The 19617-nt window shown below is 45.0% G+C and overlaps 2 protein-coding genes across 2 annotated transcripts; both read right to left on the reverse strand.

Moving 5' to 3' along the window:
• Positions 1 to 401: 401 nt before the first annotated feature.
• cbx2 (chromobox homolog 2 (Drosophila Pc class)) lies at positions 402 to 6805 on the reverse strand. The gene is made up of 5 exons (XM_048991912.1): positions 6692 to 6805; positions 6562 to 6605; positions 4828 to 4893; positions 4185 to 4254; positions 402 to 4100 (listed from the first exon to the last, which is right to left on the reverse strand). The coding sequence occupies exons 1-5, from the start codon at positions 6761 to 6763 to the stop codon at positions 2742 to 2744; spliced, it is 1611 nt and encodes a 536-aa protein (XP_048847869.1). The 5' UTR covers positions 6764 to 6805; the 3' UTR covers positions 402 to 2741.
• Positions 6806 to 8310: 1505 nt separating this feature from the next.
• Positions 8311 to 14107, reverse strand: LOC125718458 (ectonucleotide pyrophosphatase/phosphodiesterase family member 7-like). Its single transcript, XM_048992314.1, has 6 exons — positions 13744 to 14107; positions 12398 to 12543; positions 10537 to 11169; positions 9542 to 9809; positions 9283 to 9376; positions 8311 to 8362 (listed from the first exon to the last, which is right to left on the reverse strand). Exons 1-6 carry the CDS (start codon positions 13988 to 13990, stop codon positions 8311 to 8313), a joined length of 1440 nt encoding a protein of 479 aa, XP_048848271.1. The 5' UTR covers positions 13991 to 14107.
• Between the last annotated feature and the right edge of the window lie 5510 nt (positions 14108 to 19617).

Consider the following 19617-nt stretch of genomic DNA (forward strand, 5'->3'; position numbering starts at 1 on the left):
CCTTCTGCTCTGGAAAGGGGCAGCACGGTTACATTTCAGCATTGATTTCTCTCTTCTCCCGTTTGAACAAAGTAAAGGAGAGGCTTAGTGTAAAGGAGCAGTCATTCATACACTCGTGCATATGTGTGTTCCCAGGCTCTCTGCTGATTTAATAAAAATCATGCAGTTTCTGGATTAATACTGTGGGGTGGAAGTCAAAGTCAAAAATGCAAGGTTTGAGGGGCTAAAAGTACAAAATAGAAAAGGATAGGTGTGCTCTTCGGTTGCCTAAAATGGGTTTTATATGAGAATTGTAATAAATCTCAAATCTAAATTGCATTACTTAAACGTTTGCATGAAATGCAAATGACTAAATACAGCAATAGCAACAGCGCCATTATCTCCCCGTAACAGTCAAGAAAAATACTAAATTACTATTTATTTAAGGTTAATAAAATGACAGGTTGCACAATGAAAAGGTCTGACTGCCTTCCTATTGTGTTTTTAAATAAATAGTTTACAGAGAATATAGCCTTCGGTCTAAAGGGTTAATCTGAGTCCTATACAGTAACATGTCTAACAATGACAGCACATTTACTGCAAAGTCTCTGACAGGGAACAGATAATGCAGGTCACAAGTATCACACAAGCCCTGTATATTTCAGTGGTGAGCTCAATACCTCACTCTAGGGAAACGGTGTGTTAACCGTTATCCTAGCCCTGCAATTCCAGCTAAATTGCAGTGCATGAAATCACTCTCCGTAACCACCTGTCCCAGCCACGATCGATAGCTAGTGAATCTGGTGCATTCTGCTTCGTAAACATGCTTTCGCCCTGGACTGTTTGTAGGTAGAGATGAGAAGTAGGATAACAGGCTGAGAAGGTCCCTGGACCATCTGCTTCATTGCAGTAGATATACACAGTGAAAGTTCGCAAACTAGCTTCTGCTCCCAAAAAAAAAATCGCAGTCGGTGATCCAGGTTGTTCCAAGTACAAAAAACGTCAGATCCCTCTTTTTCATGCTCATCTGTCGCAGGTAATAAATGGACCTTGTATCACCTTCTCATCTTCTGGTGATAACTTTCAGATTCAATAGGGAGTCAAAAGTGGCTGCCAGTTTCACATATACAATAGCCCAATTATTCAAGCAAGATTGCCGAAAGCAACATACATTCCCATTCGTGTTTTTTTTTTCTTAGATTTTTTTAAGCAAAGGGCTGGTTTGCAACTTCTGCCGTTCAAAACAGCTACTTCCCCAAAAATTGTGCCGTGTCATTAACTGTCACTTCATGTTTGAAAGGGACTTGTTTTCATATGGAAAGTCTTGATGGTTTTGGTCTCTTAAGTATTTTAGAGACATGCTCAATGATACACTATCACACATTGAAAATACCAGTATTTCCCCCTATCGCTTGTGCCTATCTCAGCATCTAATAGAGTGAATTGATCCGTGTCCACATTAAGCTGCACACAGAGCAGTTCACCTTATGTACGATGGCTAATACAAGCAGGAATGTCTAATATTCTCTTTTTGTCTTATAGCTTGTTATGGCAGATCTAGTGGTAATACTGTAAGTATTTAGAGGGACTAAACTGGCTGGAAAAATAACGAACTCTCAGGTCTCCCTGTTTAGTTGTTGCACGTTTCCTTAACAGTAACACTTTTCTGTTACTTCAGATATGGCAGTGGAGGGCTAGTATTTACCTCCTGGGCCCTTGCATGCTAATAAAGTGTGTGAGAAGGGTGGCATTTGGCAGTTCATTATATACTGTTAAATGCATTCCACTATTTTTTTTTTTTGGTTTCTTTGTTTTTAAGGCTCCCCTCAGGTGCAGGAAAAAAGCGCGTATGGGGCAGTTATTTGTTGGTGTCACCTGACCTCGTCGTGACCTGGAGGCCTGCAATCTGGGGCTGGAGGCCGGGAGCCTGGCTGCTCAGTGGAAAAACAGTGAATGAAGCAGGACTCTGCTGACACTGTGCTGTCCAGGCTGGCCTCTCAGCAGAGGCTCAGATAACAGCCCCTGACTCTGCAGCAGCTCTATAAGATGGCAGAAAAGCCTCATTTGCCTACAGCGTTTTGAATCTTTCACAAATGTATACAACAATCACTTTTCACCGCAAAAAAAAAAAGTTCAATTTCTCTTGTACTTTCAGTCTTGTGTTACTCTGTGGAATGTGTGTAATAAAACAGCCGTAACGAGAAAAAAACAAATGGAAAATTCCAGTATATCCTTCGGAAATGTTTAGATGAGCGTATAAGTTTGTAGGCTTGTTTTTGAATATTAAATGCCAGATTTTAAATATAGAGGTAGCTAAATTGGAAAAATTTGATTTCTTGGCACCATTTAAGCAAGACTAAAAACTTTATATAAAAAGATGAGATGAAGTGATTGGAGTCACAGCTGTTACAGAAGTGAAATATTGTTCATCATTGGACGAGGCCTTCAGTTTAAGCAATTCGTCCATAGCAGGCATTTCCAATACATTCCCCATTTTCCTTTTTAATCTGCCACGGATTCTGAAGATTCTACCAATATCCATCAGCGGTTACCGCTTGGCATGTAGTCTGCCTGGAGAACAAGTCGCCTCCCGCTGAGAAATTTATGACCAGCACTTCCTTCTGATTGATCTTCATATTGAATGTTCTGCTGTGACGTAAATAAAAATGGCAAAACCTGCCGGATTCAGTAACACTTTGGGAGAGGAGGGGGGAGGCGAGCCCCTCTGGACTCCTTCCACCCCAGTCCAGCGGCTTCACTTTTCAATACTGGCGAAGGCTGAAGAAGCCCACGCTTGTCGGAGACTCCTTGACGGTCACTGTCACCAGGTTAGCTGTGACATCAGTGACGAACACATGTTCGATTAGGCTTCTCGTGGGCTTCCAGTCCTGGCCGGACTGCACGGACACGGTCAGGTTCTGTGCGTGGCTGGGAAGGGGAGAGTCGTGCTCAGAACCTGAGCTGGACTCCTCTTCCCCTGTACTCATCTCACTCAGCACTTTCCCCGGCTTCCCACCATCTTTGGAGGATGGCCTCCGCCCTCTACCCCTGGCAGCTGTGGACTCTGTAGCAGGCTTGGCCTCAGGTCTCCTCGATTTCTTGGCCTGTCTGTCTGTACCCAGCCCCAGCTCCCCAGCCTCTGCAAGCCTACCCTGCCCTCCACCCAAGCCCCTTCTGGGTTGCTGGCCCCCACCCCCTGTTCCCAGGTTCTGGGACGGCCCCTTCCGGGCTGGGTTGGCAGTACCGTTGCCCGTTGAGACACAGCCCTGAGTCTGCCTGCTAACACTCTGCAGGTTCAGGCCCTGCAAACTGAGAGCCTGGTGACTAGGGCCCTTTGACAGGGGTTGAGCAGCGGTGCGAGGCGGGGGGGTCTGGGCTGGAGTCTCTTGTTTCCTCTGCCCATTGGGGGTTCCAGCAGCAGAGGCGGAAGTTCCCTGCCCCCCGCTGCCACCAGTGGAGAGCTTGGTATTATGCAGGTTGAGTGCCGCCACCCCAGGTGACTTGGAGGTCATGATCCTCAGGTCCAGGTCGGAGCCACTGCCCACGTCTGAGACAGACAGCTTGAAATCTGGTGTGGCCTTGTTCTGAGGGACGCGGCTGACAGGGGAGGTGGCTGTGGCCCGGGTGGGGCCCACGGCCCCCAAAGGATTCCGTACCGCCTGGGAGAATGAGCCTCTGCTCTGGGCACCGGGTGGCTCTCTAGCTCCACTCACCCGGTTCATACCTGTGTAGGTAAAGCTAGCAGGCTGCAGGGGTTTCTTGATCGGTGTCTTGGATTCCTGGGTCTGTGACAGTAGCTCCCTCTCCCTGGTAGCTGGCCGCAGGAGCTTCCGGGCCCCCTTGCTCTGTCGAAGTGCCTTCAACTCTGGTGGCAGTGCCTTTCTCCCACGCTTCTTCTTCACGGGTTCCTGCTTGGCCACCACAATCTGGGCCTTCTTCTGTGGCACGGGGTGCAGCTCGCGTGCCCGCTGCCCAGGCTTCACCTTTGCCTCCTCGCCGTCGTTGTCGTCGTCGGACGAGGAGGAGGACGAGGACGAGGATGACGACGATGACGAGGAAGATGAGCTGGAGGACGAGGAGGACGAAGAGCTACTTGATTTTGTCACCGCTGGAACAGCTTCCTAAACAGATAAACAGGAGTGATTACAGTAACTGCCGATGTACGACATGAAGGCGTTTAGCATAAATGACATTTGCATCCCTACCATGATTTTACGGGGTCTCCCCCTTGGGCGTTTTCCCCGCTTGCGGAACAAAATCTCCTTCTCTTGTTCTCTGGAATCACAGAAGACTGCTTCAACAAAAACACCAAACTTTTGTCCAGTGATGTTAGAACAGACTAAAGCAAATGAGAAATAGTGGGTGTTATTGCTCTCTCTCTAAAGTGAAATTCAAGCTGACTTGACACCGGACAGCACATTGAAATATCTGGATATTTGCTGCGGCCGTCCATCTTCTACCTCCTTACCTCCATCTTTTACGAAACTTGGTTGTCCCCCCCGCTTACTTTTTACAATTTGCCAATTTTGCAAATAATTTCATATTTTCCTAACAGCATCCAGTATTTCCTCCATTGTCTAAACGATGTGGATTCCGTACATGTTCTCTTGCACTTTGAACCTTCTCTGTTTAACTTGTTGTTTTAAACGGTTTGCGGACGCCAACAAAATGTGGACGTTTCACAGCCTCCGCCGTGACTCACGTTTCCCCAAAAATCGACGCCAATTATCTGCTCTTGGTCAGTGCATTGCTAGCATGCACCTCCCCAGGAAAAGTACTGCACCCTGCATTTCGGCTGGTATGGTGACCCCTCCCCCCCTCCCCTCCCCAGGAGGGTCTCAGACTCACCTCTTGTGGAATGCCGCCAGCAGCCTCGGGTCCAGGATGTTCTCCTGGGGCTCCCAACTGTTGTGCCTGGAACAGAGCAGCACGATAAATTTGCAGCGCTAAACCCACCGATTTTTAATGTCCGTCTGAATTCAGTTTGAGCCGTTTCACTCACGTAGGTTAAATGCGTAGAGACTGCATGGTATCACTGATTAAAGTTAAGACATTTTCTATAAAAAATGGGCCAACTTTGATATACAAAGTGGGCTGATGAGGCAAAGATGAGTCTATTTGAATACGGCCGTGGGACTTGAAACTTTTCACCTACCCTCGCATTATGGGGAACGGGACTTTTGAAAAACCGAGGGGAAATACCCTATGAATCTAATCTTAATCCGAACATAATCATACTCATACATGCCATTTGTTTAACCTGTAACCCTCCGAAAAGCTGTATTGTCTTTCCGTTAATTACTTAAGATATTAAACACGTTACCGGTGTGCGTCTTGGGACGTCCTTCCCTCAACGTAAGGGATGTTTATTCAAAACCCATGTGCAACGAAAAGTTTTCATCACTTAAAAGATGGGTGGTGAATCTCATCTAGAAACGGTCGCTGCATATGCGCGTTTTCGACTGACTGGCTGAAGAGTCCTCACATCTGGGTGTGAACAGCTGACCTAAAGGTTACCCCAAAAACCCACATACGCACCGGCCCTAAGCGCATAAGAGTGCCCACCCCCGACTCAAAAACTTCTCACCCTGAAAGCTCATTACGACTCGCGTCGACACGTTGTTTAAAACTCCCCTGGCTGACAACTTTTCCATTGATATCCTAACAATGGTGATCGGTTCCCTTGGCAAAACGTGCATGACAGATGGAAGGCGTCGATATGATTCACACAACTAGGCGCCCGATTAACGTAACGACCGCAGCCGTGAAGCGTGAGATAATTAAGTTATCAAACTTAATTTAATTAAGCAGCTACGAAGAAGAGCAGGCAGGCGCAGCCCGGGGGGGTTTGAAACGGTCCACGTTGGGTGCAGCAGCGGGGGTCTGTGAAGGCAGCACGAACCTCTCGGGACAGAGAAACGATACGGCAAGATTTACACCAAAACCAAAAGCGGAGTGCGGAGCGTGTGGACCTACAGCTAGTGCACGAAGTAAATATGATGGAAAGACACAATTACATTTTTTCTCCAAAATTAACAAACAAATATATAGTTTACTTTCCGTAATTAGAAAACAAAAACACTATAACCGTACAACCTTTTTATAACTACAACGGCGACACCTGATAATACTGAAGGTGTTGGGTCACGATACTTAAAAATAGCGCGCTACAAATCCAGCGATTGCAAACACGACCAATATACTGATGCACATCTATATCTAACTACAAAAGGGAGTATACGCCGAAGATTTTCATTTTCCCAAGGAAGGGCTTGAATCTTTACAAGACAGGGTTGGCATTTCTAACCACATTTTTTGCAAGCTTTCAACGGCTAGGTAGCTAATAATCATCCACAAAACTTGGTAAGTCTTAGAAAAACTAATATTCCGTCAAAAATCACACCGCACTGCTGGTTTTTTACAGTTGCCTAAACATGCAGAAGCAGACTAACAAGTAAGTTGGGCAACAAATTGCCAAGTTAGTTTCGGGCTTCTTGCAACACGAGAGCAACAAGCGGTGCGTTGTTGTTGTTTTTCATTGTTTGAGGCTGATCCAGCAGCTGCAGCTGCGCTTCCACTTACTTGGATGACCATCCTCTCCACTTCACCAGATACTCCAACTTTCCCTGCAAAAAAACAACCGTGAAAATGTCACACAGGCAGTCGGAACCGTGTTCGAGTATCCGCGATGTGCTATTACATTATTTCTAACCTTTCTCAGGCGTTTGTTGAGGATGCATTCGGCATCAAAAACCTGTTCCCCCACGGCGCTCAACTCCTCCATGACTGCGGTCGATAGCTACAATTCAAACCCTCTTTTATGAAAAGGGGGCGGAAAGAAAACAAAGCATGAAGTTTGTCCCTTGGCGAATGCCGTCCGTAGTTATCGCATAAGCACTTCGTAGCTTTTGCCATTGCCTTTTGGAGCTGCGGTTCAGAGTTGGCAATGCTGCATGTTAGCGCGTTAAAACCTAAATTTTTACATATTATAAAATGTCACTTGCCAATTTTCGTTTTCTTCTGTTTGCATGCGATTGGTAGCTTTTCTGGACTGAGAACGTGCTGAACTCAAGTTAGTCTATATATAGGATAATGTGGCTCGCAGGATAAGGAGTAGGTAGCAATGTCATTACAAACTTTAACAAGGGAACAATTCCCATTGTATGTATTTGTGCGTGTGTGTTTATACATACAGGAGAGCATGCAGCCAGACCGAATGATGAGGTGTACGTGCTCCAGAATGACTTGGCAATGGAACATTTCCGAGCAGATTGTATTTCACTCCATGTTTTATGTTCATCAAATGCAACTTAATAACTTTTGTATAATTTGATCTTGCATGCGTATAAAGTGAAGTTTAATGTATTTTTTGTGAATACCAATACAAAGATGCATTCATTTATCAACATAGTCCAAGTGGGGCTTTCCTACTACTTGGTGGTAATAGCATTTATAGTGATCGCTCCTGACGCGTTCGCGCCAAGTTTATTAAAACAATGTAGTGTGGACCTCATCAACGTTAAACTCAGCAGAAATGATAAAGGTATGTTGATCATATCGCGGACCTGTAGTAGACTTTCAATGGGATGTCTACAAATTATTATGATATAAGGTGGTCATGTGTTGTGGAAGAGGAAGATTTGTTAGATTCAGTAAAATATTCAAGAGTTGTGTGATTTTCTTGTGTTTCAGACATTTTTGCACTGTTGAACTATTAAATATGGTTTAAAGATCTTTATCCTGAACTTTAAGGTTTAGATGCGGTCTGGTCCCACATAATAAATACATGCATTTAATTCCCCATGTGATTTGTTGCTGTTTGCTTTTTAACTCGTTGGTCTTGACAGTGTGTTTACCCTTTCGTGTATCCTTGGCCATCTCCAGCTTTGGACAAACTTAAAAAAGAAACAATATTCAAGATTTACTTAATATTTATTTCTTTACCATTAGATGGCATCGTTATAGTTCATTGTATATTGGGCCTTCATATGAGCATAAAAGAAACAAAGCTACACAACCGACAATAATCCCTCATTAAGGACTTGCTGATCATCCTTTGTTCCTTCATTCATTGACTTGATTTGCTTTGGGCAGTTGCACCTGCTAACTGATGCTTCAGCAATCATGAAACAAATCTTATTGGGTGTTTTGTCTTCTGCTTGTTAGTGAATACACAACTGTGTCGAGCATGCTGTGTGCCAGGGGAAGATTCATTTATTATTCGCTGTGGGGGAGGAACGAGACCCAGTCTTTAATGCTGTGCAGACAGATGTTATTCTACTCCAAAGTGTAATTTAATGTTGCCTCGTCTTGTTTTTAGGCAAGCGTTCCTCACATGGTAGATTGCTTGATTTGGACGTCATTTTCATTGGCTTCCTCAGAGCTGCAATACAGGAAGTGATGTCATTACTGGAGCAGCGATAAGCCATTGCTATAGCGAAATAGTAGTAAAAATCCAGATACTGGAAAATGATTTCATTTTCTGGGAAGGTGTGACTGATTTTGTGTTCCAAGTGTAAATGCACATTCAGTGTGTGTGTAAAATATTTAAAGTATAACCAGGGAATTGAATGCTCCCATTGAAACAGATATTCCCGGCTGTTCATGGTGATAGGCCAAGAAAATATCCATCCATCCATTTTCCGTAACTGCTAGCCCTGTTCATGGTCACAGGGGGTCCAGAGCTTATGCCATAGATTACAGGCGCTAGGCAGAAACCAACCCAGGATGGGATACCAACTCATCGTAGGGCACACACACACACACGCCATTCATTCACACATGTACACCTATGGGTAAAGCCAATTAAGCTCAGTTTTTGGACTGTGGGGGTAAACCGGAGTACCCAGAAGAAACGGCATAATGATGCAAGGAGAACATGCAAACTTCACACATGGAGCAATGGCGGAGACTCGAACCCGGGTCTCAGAGCTGTAAGGCAACAGTGCTAGCCACTGCACCACCATGCTGCCCCCGAAGGAAAGTATTTAGATGGAAAATTGTAACTGAAAAAATAGCTGGTAAAGAGTACTGCCAGTTCATTTCCCATCTTGACAGTCATAGTGACAGTATTTTACTTTAATGAACAGTTGCTTAAAAACTGTGAATCTGCCCACGGAAAGTCACTGTCATGAATTGTCAGCATGTGGGAGGAGCAATGACATGTAAATTATCCAATCAACTCGGCCCTGCCGCATCCTCTTTGTGGTTGTGAACTGCGCTCCATAGTTACGTGGTTTACGGCAAACAGTTTTGCACCGATGTGGTGGACTTACACATCAAGGGTAAACGGAAATGACGTACCTCTCCCTTGGCTTTCGCCGGCGGTACCTGGCATAAGATACGACGACCGCAAACACGATAACCAGAACCCCAGCGACGACTCCCAGACCGATTAGTGCGTTAAATAAGATGGAGTTCTCAGACCCTGTAAGACAAGGAAGGATTTGTAAAACACTGAAAAAAATTACGAGTAGTTGTCCAAGATCTGGTTTATAACTGACAATGTTAAAGTGCAGTTAATATGAACATGTAGGTAGGATTTATGTGAGCAGTAATACATAGATACTGGCTGACCCATCCTGACCTCCAGGTGGTTCAGTTTGCTGGCCAGACGCCAGCATGTGGCGGGTGGCATCCAGGTGACCATCGTTCTTCTCTGGGATGATGCCCAGTAGGTGGCACATTAGGGCATAGATGTGGATCGTCTCGAAGGGCTCCACCGTTAGGTTCTGCTGGAAGTCGGGCCCCACGGCCCGGAAGAATGGCTTCATGTCCATGGCTTGGTTGTCGAAGCCGTGCTCGCCTTTGTTGAACTGCACGGGGAGTAGCTGGAGGAAGCAGAGCAGTGAAGCTGAAACGCCAGTGTAGGACATGCTAACCCTAATCCTAACCCTAATCCTAACCCTAATCCTAACCCTAACCCTTATATGAGCATCAGTCAATAACAGAAGCACTTCATTCATGGTGAATAAAGTATCATCAGTGTGGTATGTTGTTAATATTAATTGTGCGAGAAAATACATTTCGTCTAAAATAATGCATAAAATTATTAAATCCGACTTAATGTAGGAAGATGAATCAATGATTATTTAACCTAAAGTCAATGTTGATCAAACTCTGTTCACATTGGGGTCATTGGGATCTAAATAATGAATTCTGCAATGGTGTTATAATACATCATGCTGGGTGGATTAAAATAACTTTACATTACAGAAGTTGTTTTTTTCATAGACCCTTTGGAGCCTACAATTTTACTATTATATTTGTATTATTACTATAAGAGCAGTGCCTAGATGGGGTATAATTCAACTGAATTCAGTGGTATTGCTGGGCTGCAGTTCAAATGGCCAGTAGAGGGCGATGTAGACTTAAAAATTTGGAGTGTTAAACTTCCAGCAATCTGCGTGAATGATTTTGAAGGTTTGTGTCTGACAGAGGGAGTATTTCTAGCAAAATCTCAGTGCATTCTACACGCATTCGGAGCTTCTTAGAAGTGCTTTATTATCTACAACAAATGGGCAACAGCGATGTTGCTCTTCTGGAAACATCACTCACCCCATTGACGACATATCCAGGGTCAGCGATTAGCACGATGGGCAGGATGCGTGGGTGCTTTGAGTAGTGCATGTGACCTGGTAGCTCCTCTTTTCTGTACACATGCAGGTGTGGGTGCGCCCCCTTCAGGGCAGCATATACCTTGTCCAGTAGGCCTTCCTTGGGCAGCAACATGCCAACCGGCCCATAATCCAGCAGCTGAAAGTCCAAGTCACGGAAGGAGAAGCCGGGAATCTTGGAAAGGAGGATCTGATTGACCTGGCCGCCCCTCAGAATGGAGCTCATGCCGTGATCAGCTGTGATGATGATGTTGAGCCACTCAGTAAGCCCGTGTGACTGGGCGGAGCTACGCAGGTAGCCTACCGTGCGGTCCACCTGCCTGACCATGGCCTTGCGTTCAGGTGAGTCTGGCCCGTACTTGTGTCCTGTGCCGTCAGGCTCACCAAAGTACAAGGAAACAAAGTCCAGGTCAAGTTTGGTGAACCAGGAGCCCATTACTTTGTCCACATTCTCCCGCCAGGCCGTTTCATTGGAGTAGTCATATAAAGCGGGCTCCACCTCGCCCACCAGTGCCTTCTGACCTTGGTAGCTTGATGCCGTACCAGGGAAGTGAAGCGAACCTGCCTTAAGACCCTGGTAAGATAGGAGAACCTCAGGTTGAGGAACAGAGCAGTAAAAGGATTGGTTCTATGACAGTGTTTCCCAATCCGGTGCTCGGGGACCCACAGTGCACGTTTTCGCTTCTTCCCAGCTCCCGCAAGGGAGCAAAAATGTGGACTGTCTGGCAGGCAGCTCGGAAGGAGCAAAAACATGGACCAATTGTGGGTCCCTGAGGACGAGGTCAGGAAGCATCGCTCTAGGACAAGTGCGTCTAATTCAAGTTTAGATTTTGCTTAAGCAAATCATGTCAGTTCATTATCCTTTCAGCCATGGACATAATAAACGTTGAGATCACTGAGGCAGAGGTCAGTCGAGGATTTTGTGGATCATTTGGAAACACCGGCTTGCCCCAGTGTGCTTATCTTTCTTATCCTGATGAAGGTTTTCATACTTATTTTGATTATTTTATTATGCCTGTGATTTTGCCAGCCAGAGTGTATTACAGTATGAGAATGACGCTTCCCATCCAGTTCAAAAGCTGCGCTGCAGCAAGTCAGTGTAGATGCAGTGAGAATCGCAAATGGTTCACAGACATTATCTAGATTTGTACAGGAATGGCTCATAAAATGTGATCCGATTGTTAAGTTATAATTATAATCTTATTTTATAAACACGGGATATTTTATCTTTATTGATCAATTGGGTTAAACAATCAAGGTCATGATATAAAGAATGTAAATTTTAAGGATAATGCCCTATTGAAAAGAAGATGATAATCCGAGGCAGTGGCCAAATAAATCAGCCACACACTCTTTGTTACCTACCATTTATAGTAATGCTTCATAATGAGTCATTGACGCTCATAAGTCTGGAATTGGTTATGAAAGTACTTCTAATGGGTTCCGTCAGTCCCCAGTCAGGTCGAATTACAGGACTATGTCTGGAATTCAGTGCCCTGTACAGATTTCTGCTTGGGCATATTATAGAATTATCAACAAAGTGACAAGGAAGCCTAGGGTGAGGGCTAAGGGTCTGCAGACATCTCTGATAATGTCTGTGTTTATGAGTCTATCATTAGCAAGAACATTGAGTGAAAATCATGTCATTTTAGCTGACATTGGTATTCTGATATTTCCAGTGGGTCCAGATTTTTTTTTTTACTTTTGTACGATAAATTCCTACATTGTAGTAGCACAGGACTTGAACCTCATTGTATTAAGTCTGATCACAGCACCCCTACTGCCCAGTTTATGTATTTCACCTGTCTTTGGGCTGTGATCCAGATGGGCAGGCTGCCATTGTCCCACCACTCATCCACAAACTGTGTTGGGTAGTAGGGCTTCCTCTGCTGGGTGCTGATGTTGAACCACATGTTGTGTATGACTCCATGGTTCTCAATGTACTGCCCTGGATATGAAGCAGGTATGAAGCCTTAATGTGGTCAGGGAAAACTTAAAGCAGTCATTATACTGCATTATACTGCATTACACATACCTTCACAGTGCATTATTATAATGCATTCATAGAGTATTATAAACCCGGCTATAACTATACATAAAAACGCATAACACATTGTAGTTATGTGTATCATGCATTATGAATGTTCTTTGAAGGTTTCATCTATCACACTTTATAAATACCTTCATAATGCATTATAATGGTCAGTATAAGAATTAAGGCTGTTGTGTGCTGCATTATGAAGGTATTCATAGTGCATTATGGATGAGAGCCTCATAAAACATCCATAATGCACGAGAAACATGGCTATAATGTGTTATTCCTTTTTATAAATATTTATAGGTGTGATTATAGTGCTTTATTAATGTTACAATGGATTATAAGAATAGTTGTTAGGCTTTATGAATATGGACTTCACAGAAAGTGTGACCAATTTGCCTTTTCATTTCAATTCTAAAGAATAATCATAGACAAAATATGACACCTTGGGCATCTAAGAATCCAGTCCAATAAATCTTAACTACCATGCTGATACTAGCATGAAAAGTGATGCAGAAATACAGTCTTGCCGCAATAATGGTACATCGCTACTGTTAATAGATATGAGTGACACCGTTGATAATTTCAATAATAAATGGAGTTAATCTTCCACATGCCAGCATAGGGTCAAGGAAACCTAGGAGCCATAGGGCACAAGGCAGGAGATCCCCTAGGCAGGATGATAGCCCCTAGACAGGATGATAGCCCAGTACAGGCTAGACACACAATAATACTCAAAAGGCAATTTAGTGAATTCTATTAGATTTCATTGGATGAGATTTAAGTTTAATTGTCATTGGACAAAGTATTCAGACAATGAAATGCAATTTGGCGTCAAATCTGAAAGTGCAGAAGTGCTGGAAAGGGTTATGTACGTGTAATAAACATAAAGAATATACATCTGTACAGGGATATGCTGTACATGGTACAGAAGAATATGGTTTAGATTTTTAAAAAAAGATTTTTGAATTGTAAGTGCCTGTTATGTAGATAAATCTGACTTTGAATCCGCTCTACATGTTTTTGCTATTCTGCAGAAATTTCCCGTTGACTAGTCCTGTTCAGTATTCGCCCTTACTGTCCAGTATGCTGACGGGGGGGGGGGGGTACCTGTGAGCAAGGTGAAGTGCGTGGGGCTGGTGATGGTCAGGAATGGTGGGGTGACATAAGTGGCTTTCACTCCCTCGGCTGCCATGGCGTCCAGGTGAGGCGTGTCCACGTCGCGATCGTAGTCCCAACGAAAGCCATCAAAGGAGATCAGTAAGAGCTTGTTTCGGGGCCCACTGCCGGACCTTGTGAGCGGTGCTGCCCAGGAGAGTGCCCCCAGCTGGAGGCAGATGGAGAAGGTCCATAGCATGGTTGGAGTGGTCCTACTCTGCAGAACACACCTGGCACACTGTGCTAGTGAAGGTAGAAAGGAGTGGGTTAAATTTCGGACCCCCGGTAATTGCTTCACCCGGTCGACTGGCTTAACCTACAGAACAGACCAGGAAGGCGGCCGAGTTCCTCAACATATAAAGTGTTAAAACTCCCAACACACCTGAGATCCTGAGCAGCACAGGCAGTTCTTATATGCGTCTTATCACAAGCTGTAGGCTATATTCGACCTGCAGGGCTCAGCAAATCATGACTTTGTACTCTAGATGTGCTTGCTTCTCTTGTTCTATTATCCTTGGTCCAAGTTCATTGAAATCTTGTTATCTCGGGGGGGGGGGGGGTTAAGCGCCAGAATCCATGAGATCTACGGCAGACAAGATAAGTTATCTAGACAAATCGTAAGGAAGATTAGCAATGTCATGAACCATAAGACAGAGAAGCAGCCAGGCCAGAGATGTGTTTGGCTTTGAGTCGATTTATATAATTGTCTTATGATAAATGGGACCAATCATATGATGTGTAACTGGATGTTTTTCTTTTCTCCCTGTAAATGAAGCACATCTACAAGCAGCCTTTGCCGTTTTATGAGCATCAGATTGGCCCAAGGCTCTCGGTGATATGAAGAATTACCAGGCAAAAAGTCTCATAACAGTCCATGCACCTCTGCAAGGTTTAGCAATTACAGCTTCTACTCCAAGTCCAGGATACACTTATTGAATGTTGGATTTGTGCTTTTCTTTCTTTCAGCAAGGTATGATACGGGAATGAACCGTGAGAATGGGGCACACTTAAGACTTATGGCCGACATTCTTCAAAGAAAATGGAAAGGAAATGTAGCAGCAAATACCTAAAATCAGAATACAAGAATTACGTGCAAGGAAATGTTTTAATGTAAAGTAAAATTTCAGATGTTTTTAGTAGACCTTTGTGAATGCTGCAGATGCAGGCATCTGTCAGTTGGGGGGGGGGGTGAGGAGGTGGGATGTATCCAGAATGGAGATTAATCTCTCTGGGGGAGGGGATGTACCCCTTTGTTGTTCAACACTCGACATCACTGGTGTGGATACTGAAATCGGATGTTTTAATGATGCACTGGGCACCATCTGTAGGTAGTTGTTATGGAAACTGCAGTGACTGAACAGAAGAGTTTCTTGGCTTCCCTGATCTTATCTCCCATTTTATTCCAGGCAAGTGGGTCATGGGTACAAGGTCCTCCCAGTAGGAGAGTTTATTGGAGCGCTTCACCCATAGCTTCCCTGGGCCCTGAAGTGAGACATGGGATGGGGAACAACCTGCCCATTCACCAGAGTATTTAAGCAGTCTTAATAATAATAATAATAATAATAATAATAATAACAGGGGGGTGGCATGGTGGTGCAGTGGTTAGCACTGTTGCTTCACACCTCTGGGACCCGGGTTCAAGTCTCCGCCTGGGTTACATGTGTGTGGAGTTTGCATGTTCTCCCCATGTTGTCGTGGGGTTTCCTCCAGGTACTCCAGTTTCCTGCCACAGTCCAAAAACATGCTGAGGCTAATTGGACTTGCTAAATTGCCCGAAGGTGTGCATGTGTGAGTGAATGGTGTGTGAGTGTGCCCTGCGATGGGCTGGCCCCCCATCCTGGGTTGTTCCCTACCTCATGCCCATTGCTTCCGGGATAGGCTCCGGACCCCCCGCGACCCAGTAGGATAAGCGGATTGGAAAATGGATGGATGGATAATAATAATAATAATATTGGCAGTAGTAGTAGTCATTTTAGTTTGCAGATTAAATTCACCACTACATTTATTGAATGATAAATGCCTGCTATTTGTTTGGCTCATTCATCCTTATATGAGGGCGGACAAAACGGTTCTGTTTGGATATTGAGGTGCATGGGAAGATCACAGGTGACGATCTAATGAGCAAACATGATTGGCTGTCGAATTTGTTTACCTTTGCCCTCGTCTTTGACAGACTCTGCAATGGGGGCATTTTTGGAGAGTGTGGAAGGACGGGGCTGGGCGCAGCTCAGCACGTGCAGCACAGGCGCCTGGTCCACAGAGGCAGAGGTGGTGCCTCCTCTGTTACTGAGATTAAATGGGAAACGAGGGAAATGCTATGATGGACTGGCACCCCATCCTGGGCTATTCCTTGGCTTGCAACTGTAGCTTCTATACTCTGTATAGGACATTTGGGTGTAACAGATAAATGGATGGATGGATGGACAGATACTTCGAAATAACTCATTAGTAAATTGTTATCGTCATTTAACAATACATTTTCTCTGTTCTTTGGAAGGACTTGCCTTTGTAAAACTGCATTATCTTCTTTCCTCTTCAGTTTTTTTTTATAGCCACCGGCTGCCACTGATGTGCAGTTGTAGCAGAGACCATCTAGCAAGGACTGATGTATAAGAGTGTAATGAAGACTCTGGAAACGGCAGCCAGTTCCCTCTTCCTCATCTTGCTAAGCCAGTGGGTCAGAAGTATTACTTGATTCATTTTTGATTAGATGAGGGCCAAGGGCCCACGGTTGTTATTTGACGTGAGCAAAGCCTTCGTGTGCCTGCTTGTGTGTGTGTTACAGTCACTCACTATTTTTAGCTTTTCCTTCCAGGCAGAATTGTCACTTTACGTTGCAAGCCAAACATAAATTGGGTGCTAATTTAAATATAACTGCAGAAGCTCTTGAAGTAATTTTCTCGTCCGTCCTGTTTTGGGACAGTGTTTTGGGACACACTTTCAGTAGACAGCCTGGTCTCCCTTAAAGGGGAGGTTAACGGACGACAAGTAGAATAGGGTGTGGTAGTGGTAGAGCTTTCCTTTAACCTTGATTAAAGTTGTTTTTCCGTACGGCAATGCGTAAGCCATTCTGACAGTAAATGGTCAAACGTTTTAAGCAAAGGATTTTACAAAGCAGTTGAAGGTGTCTTTGTTGTAGATGTAAGACTTTGAAGGAGGATATCTGAAGCGAGTCATTACTCAGCCCAAGGATTCCAGACGGCCCTTGTCTTTTTCGCTCAGTTTCTCTCCCTCTCTGTCTGTCTTTCTTTCACGGTCGGATGTTGCAAACAGTACCGATAGGCACATATGCTCTCCGTGAATTAATGTTTCCCACTTTCCACGGGGCAAAATGACAGGCCAAAAATACAAAGCGAACGAGCGCCGCGTTCCACCCACACCTGTCTCCCATCGCTGTCGTTGCTGTGAGGCCTTTTCCTGGGCAATGCGCTTGTTTAGTCCGTATGCCTAAGAATAATCTGGGCATGTTAATTAAGAGCTGACATGAGTTAAGCCGGTGCATGTCTTCGAAATAAATGTTGCTAATTGGGTTCCATGGATGCTAATAATAAAATCTGTGTTAATGGATAATGCGGCTTAACTAATAAACATGTTAAGCCAAAAAGAATGATTTACTCAGACACTCTCACAGACATGAATTCACATTTAGAAAATGTAAGTCAAGAACCAGCATGGTGGATTTTGAGACTTCACCACCGGTGCCCGGAATCTGTAACAGTGGGTTTGGCACCAGCAGGTCGCTATGTTGGCATCCCTTCAGGAGACACTGCCCTGGACGATAGCCCAAATTGATTGTACTGGAATCCCACCTCAGGTGCCTCATGCCCTGTGCTTCCTCAGGTAGACCCCCAGGGTCACCCTGACCCTAACTCTGTCTCCTTCATACTGCTCTGCTTTTTGGTTTCCATCATATTCTGTGTTTATTTGATCGACTCCATTTACACATTTTCACTCAACTTGACAGCATCCTTTTAATTCTGCGACACAACTTGAATAATTTAAGAACCTGAAATAAGCAGAGAGAGAGAGTATGGGCTTTCATCTTCTCCTTCGGCGTTTGTCAAAGAGCAGAATGATGACCGCAGAAGAGAGGAGCTTATAGATTAGACCTACCAGCGGGGGTATGAGGCGGTGACAGGCACAGGGGCGTGTGCATATCACTGCCTGCCAGGGAAGCATAACACTGCCAGAGGAGTCGTTAGTGGTCCATCAAGGGATGAGAGAACCCAGTGTCTTTTCTGGGATGAGAAAAAGACACTGCAATGGAGAAAAGACACTGCAATGGATCAGTGTCCTCTTGAAACACAGCCAGGGCTCACAGACATCTCTCTGCCCCAGTGTTTACTTGTACTGCTTGTACAGGTTATTAGGGCCAGGCTGGGAATTGTAGAGTTTATGACATTTTTCCCGCACCTTTGCCCGTGAGACCCTATGGAGAGGCGGGCAAGGGTCCTGCATGACTGATTCTGCAGTGCAAATCATGTGCATGATGTACAACAAACACATGAAAAGTCCATATACCTTAGCAATTAGTCGGAACAGATGACTTAGAGACTGGGCTGGATTGTCGCCACTCGATGAAATGCCTGCAGACACACGCTAGCGCTCAGATAACCGTTTCAGCTCCTGCATGGGCGACAGTGCTGCCACCTTCATGCTCCCGTCTCCTTTCCCTCATCACCGGCGATGGAAGCATGTCTCTCATTGTCTTGCGGCTCGAATTCTACTGTCGTATCTTCACAAACCGTCCATCCATTCCGAAGCACTCGTCTGGGTTAGCGTTCCTGCTCATCCTCCGTGTTTTCCGTGCCGGGAGTGAGCGACATTACTGGGGAGACACCAGCTCTGGCGCTAACCTTCCGCCCGTACTGTGGCGGCTCATCATTCCCCAAATCGTTTGCGGGCCTTAATCCTTTTTGGGGCTCTTGTGAGGAATGCAGTGTGACATAATGTAATTTCAAGTTCCCTGCGAAGAAATGCGGGATTATTCCGGGCCCAGCTGACAGCGCGACGCGTCGCTCACGCTCCCTCCCTGATGGCGCTTGTGACTCACCCAGCTCAGGTTGTATTAATTACCACCCCCCCCTCGCTATGTGTTTGTGAACTTGGACTCTGTAAACTATGCATCCCTCAATGGCCATGTGGGCATCTTTGAGCTCGCTAATGACAGAGCGTCCCGGAAGCATGTAACGTTCCGTAAGCACATGTAATAACAGTGGCAGAGTAGCAGGATTCCCCCACCCCCCTGTACTTCTCGATGGCTGACAAACTATGTTATGGGAGGAGGAAGTGGAGAGCGAGGGCTGGCTTGTTATTTTTCCTTCTGTAGCTAACGTAGGTGGTATTCTGTTTCAGTCCCAACTCCGCTTCTGCCATCTCCCATCAAAACACGCACACGCACTCACACTCGGCCCTTATTACTCTCCCAACCGGTAATTACTTAACATTCCTAATGGCCACGTAACGTTGTATAACAATGGCGGAAGAAGGGGGAGAAACGGAGACACTTCAACTGCCGAAATAACTTGTCATCCCGAGGAGGTCCCTGCGGTAGCTGTTAGCAACCGATGATGTTCAGTTGCTAAGAAACGCATCACATCTGGGTGAAGTTCCACCAAATTCATCTCTCTGAAGAGATCGGCAATTACAGCCGGCTATCTTTTGATCTCTGACCCCATAGCATTAAAAACTGGTTTATTTCTGTGCCAGACTAAAAAGATTCATAACGTAGTGTTGAATTTTGTAAATTTGAAACCAGAATTTTGAAGATCGTTATCTGCGTTTGCTCGCCCTTCCCCCTAATCATTTTAAGCCAGCTATCCAAAC

Source organism: Brienomyrus brachyistius, chromosome 22 (genome assembly GCF_023856365.1).
Source record: "Brienomyrus brachyistius isolate T26 chromosome 22, BBRACH_0.4, whole genome shotgun sequence".
In the NCBI taxonomy this organism is placed as follows: Eukaryota; Metazoa; Chordata; class Actinopteri; order Osteoglossiformes; family Mormyridae; genus Brienomyrus; species Brienomyrus brachyistius.

Bases quoted from the DNA above. Each gene is read 5' to 3' on its own strand.
- cbx2 (XM_048991912.1), bottom strand. From the start codon at position 6,763: ATGGAGGAGTTGAGCGCCGTGGGGGAACAGGTTTTTGATGCCGAATGC. The intron at 6,606-6,691 runs GTTAGAAATAAT...GTTTTTTTGCAG, and splicing joins TCAACAAACGCCTGAGAAAG to GGAAAGTTGGAGTATCTGGT. The intron at 4,255-4,827 runs GTGAGTCTGAGA...CTGTGATTCCAG, and splicing joins CTGGCGGCATTCCACAAGAG to AGAACAAGAGAAGGAGATTT.
- LOC125718458 (XM_048992314.1), bottom strand. From the start codon at position 13,990: ATGCTATGGACCTTCTCCATCTGCCTCCAGCTGGGGGCACTCTCCTGG. The intron at 9,377-9,541 runs ATGTATTACTGC...TATTTAACGCAC, and splicing joins GGATGGGTCAGCCAGTATCT to TAATCGGTCTGGGAGTCGTC. The intron at 8,363-9,282 runs GTACGTCATTTC...CCTGTATTGCAG, and splicing joins CGGCGAAAGCCAAGGGAGAG to CTCTGAGGAAGCCAATGAAA.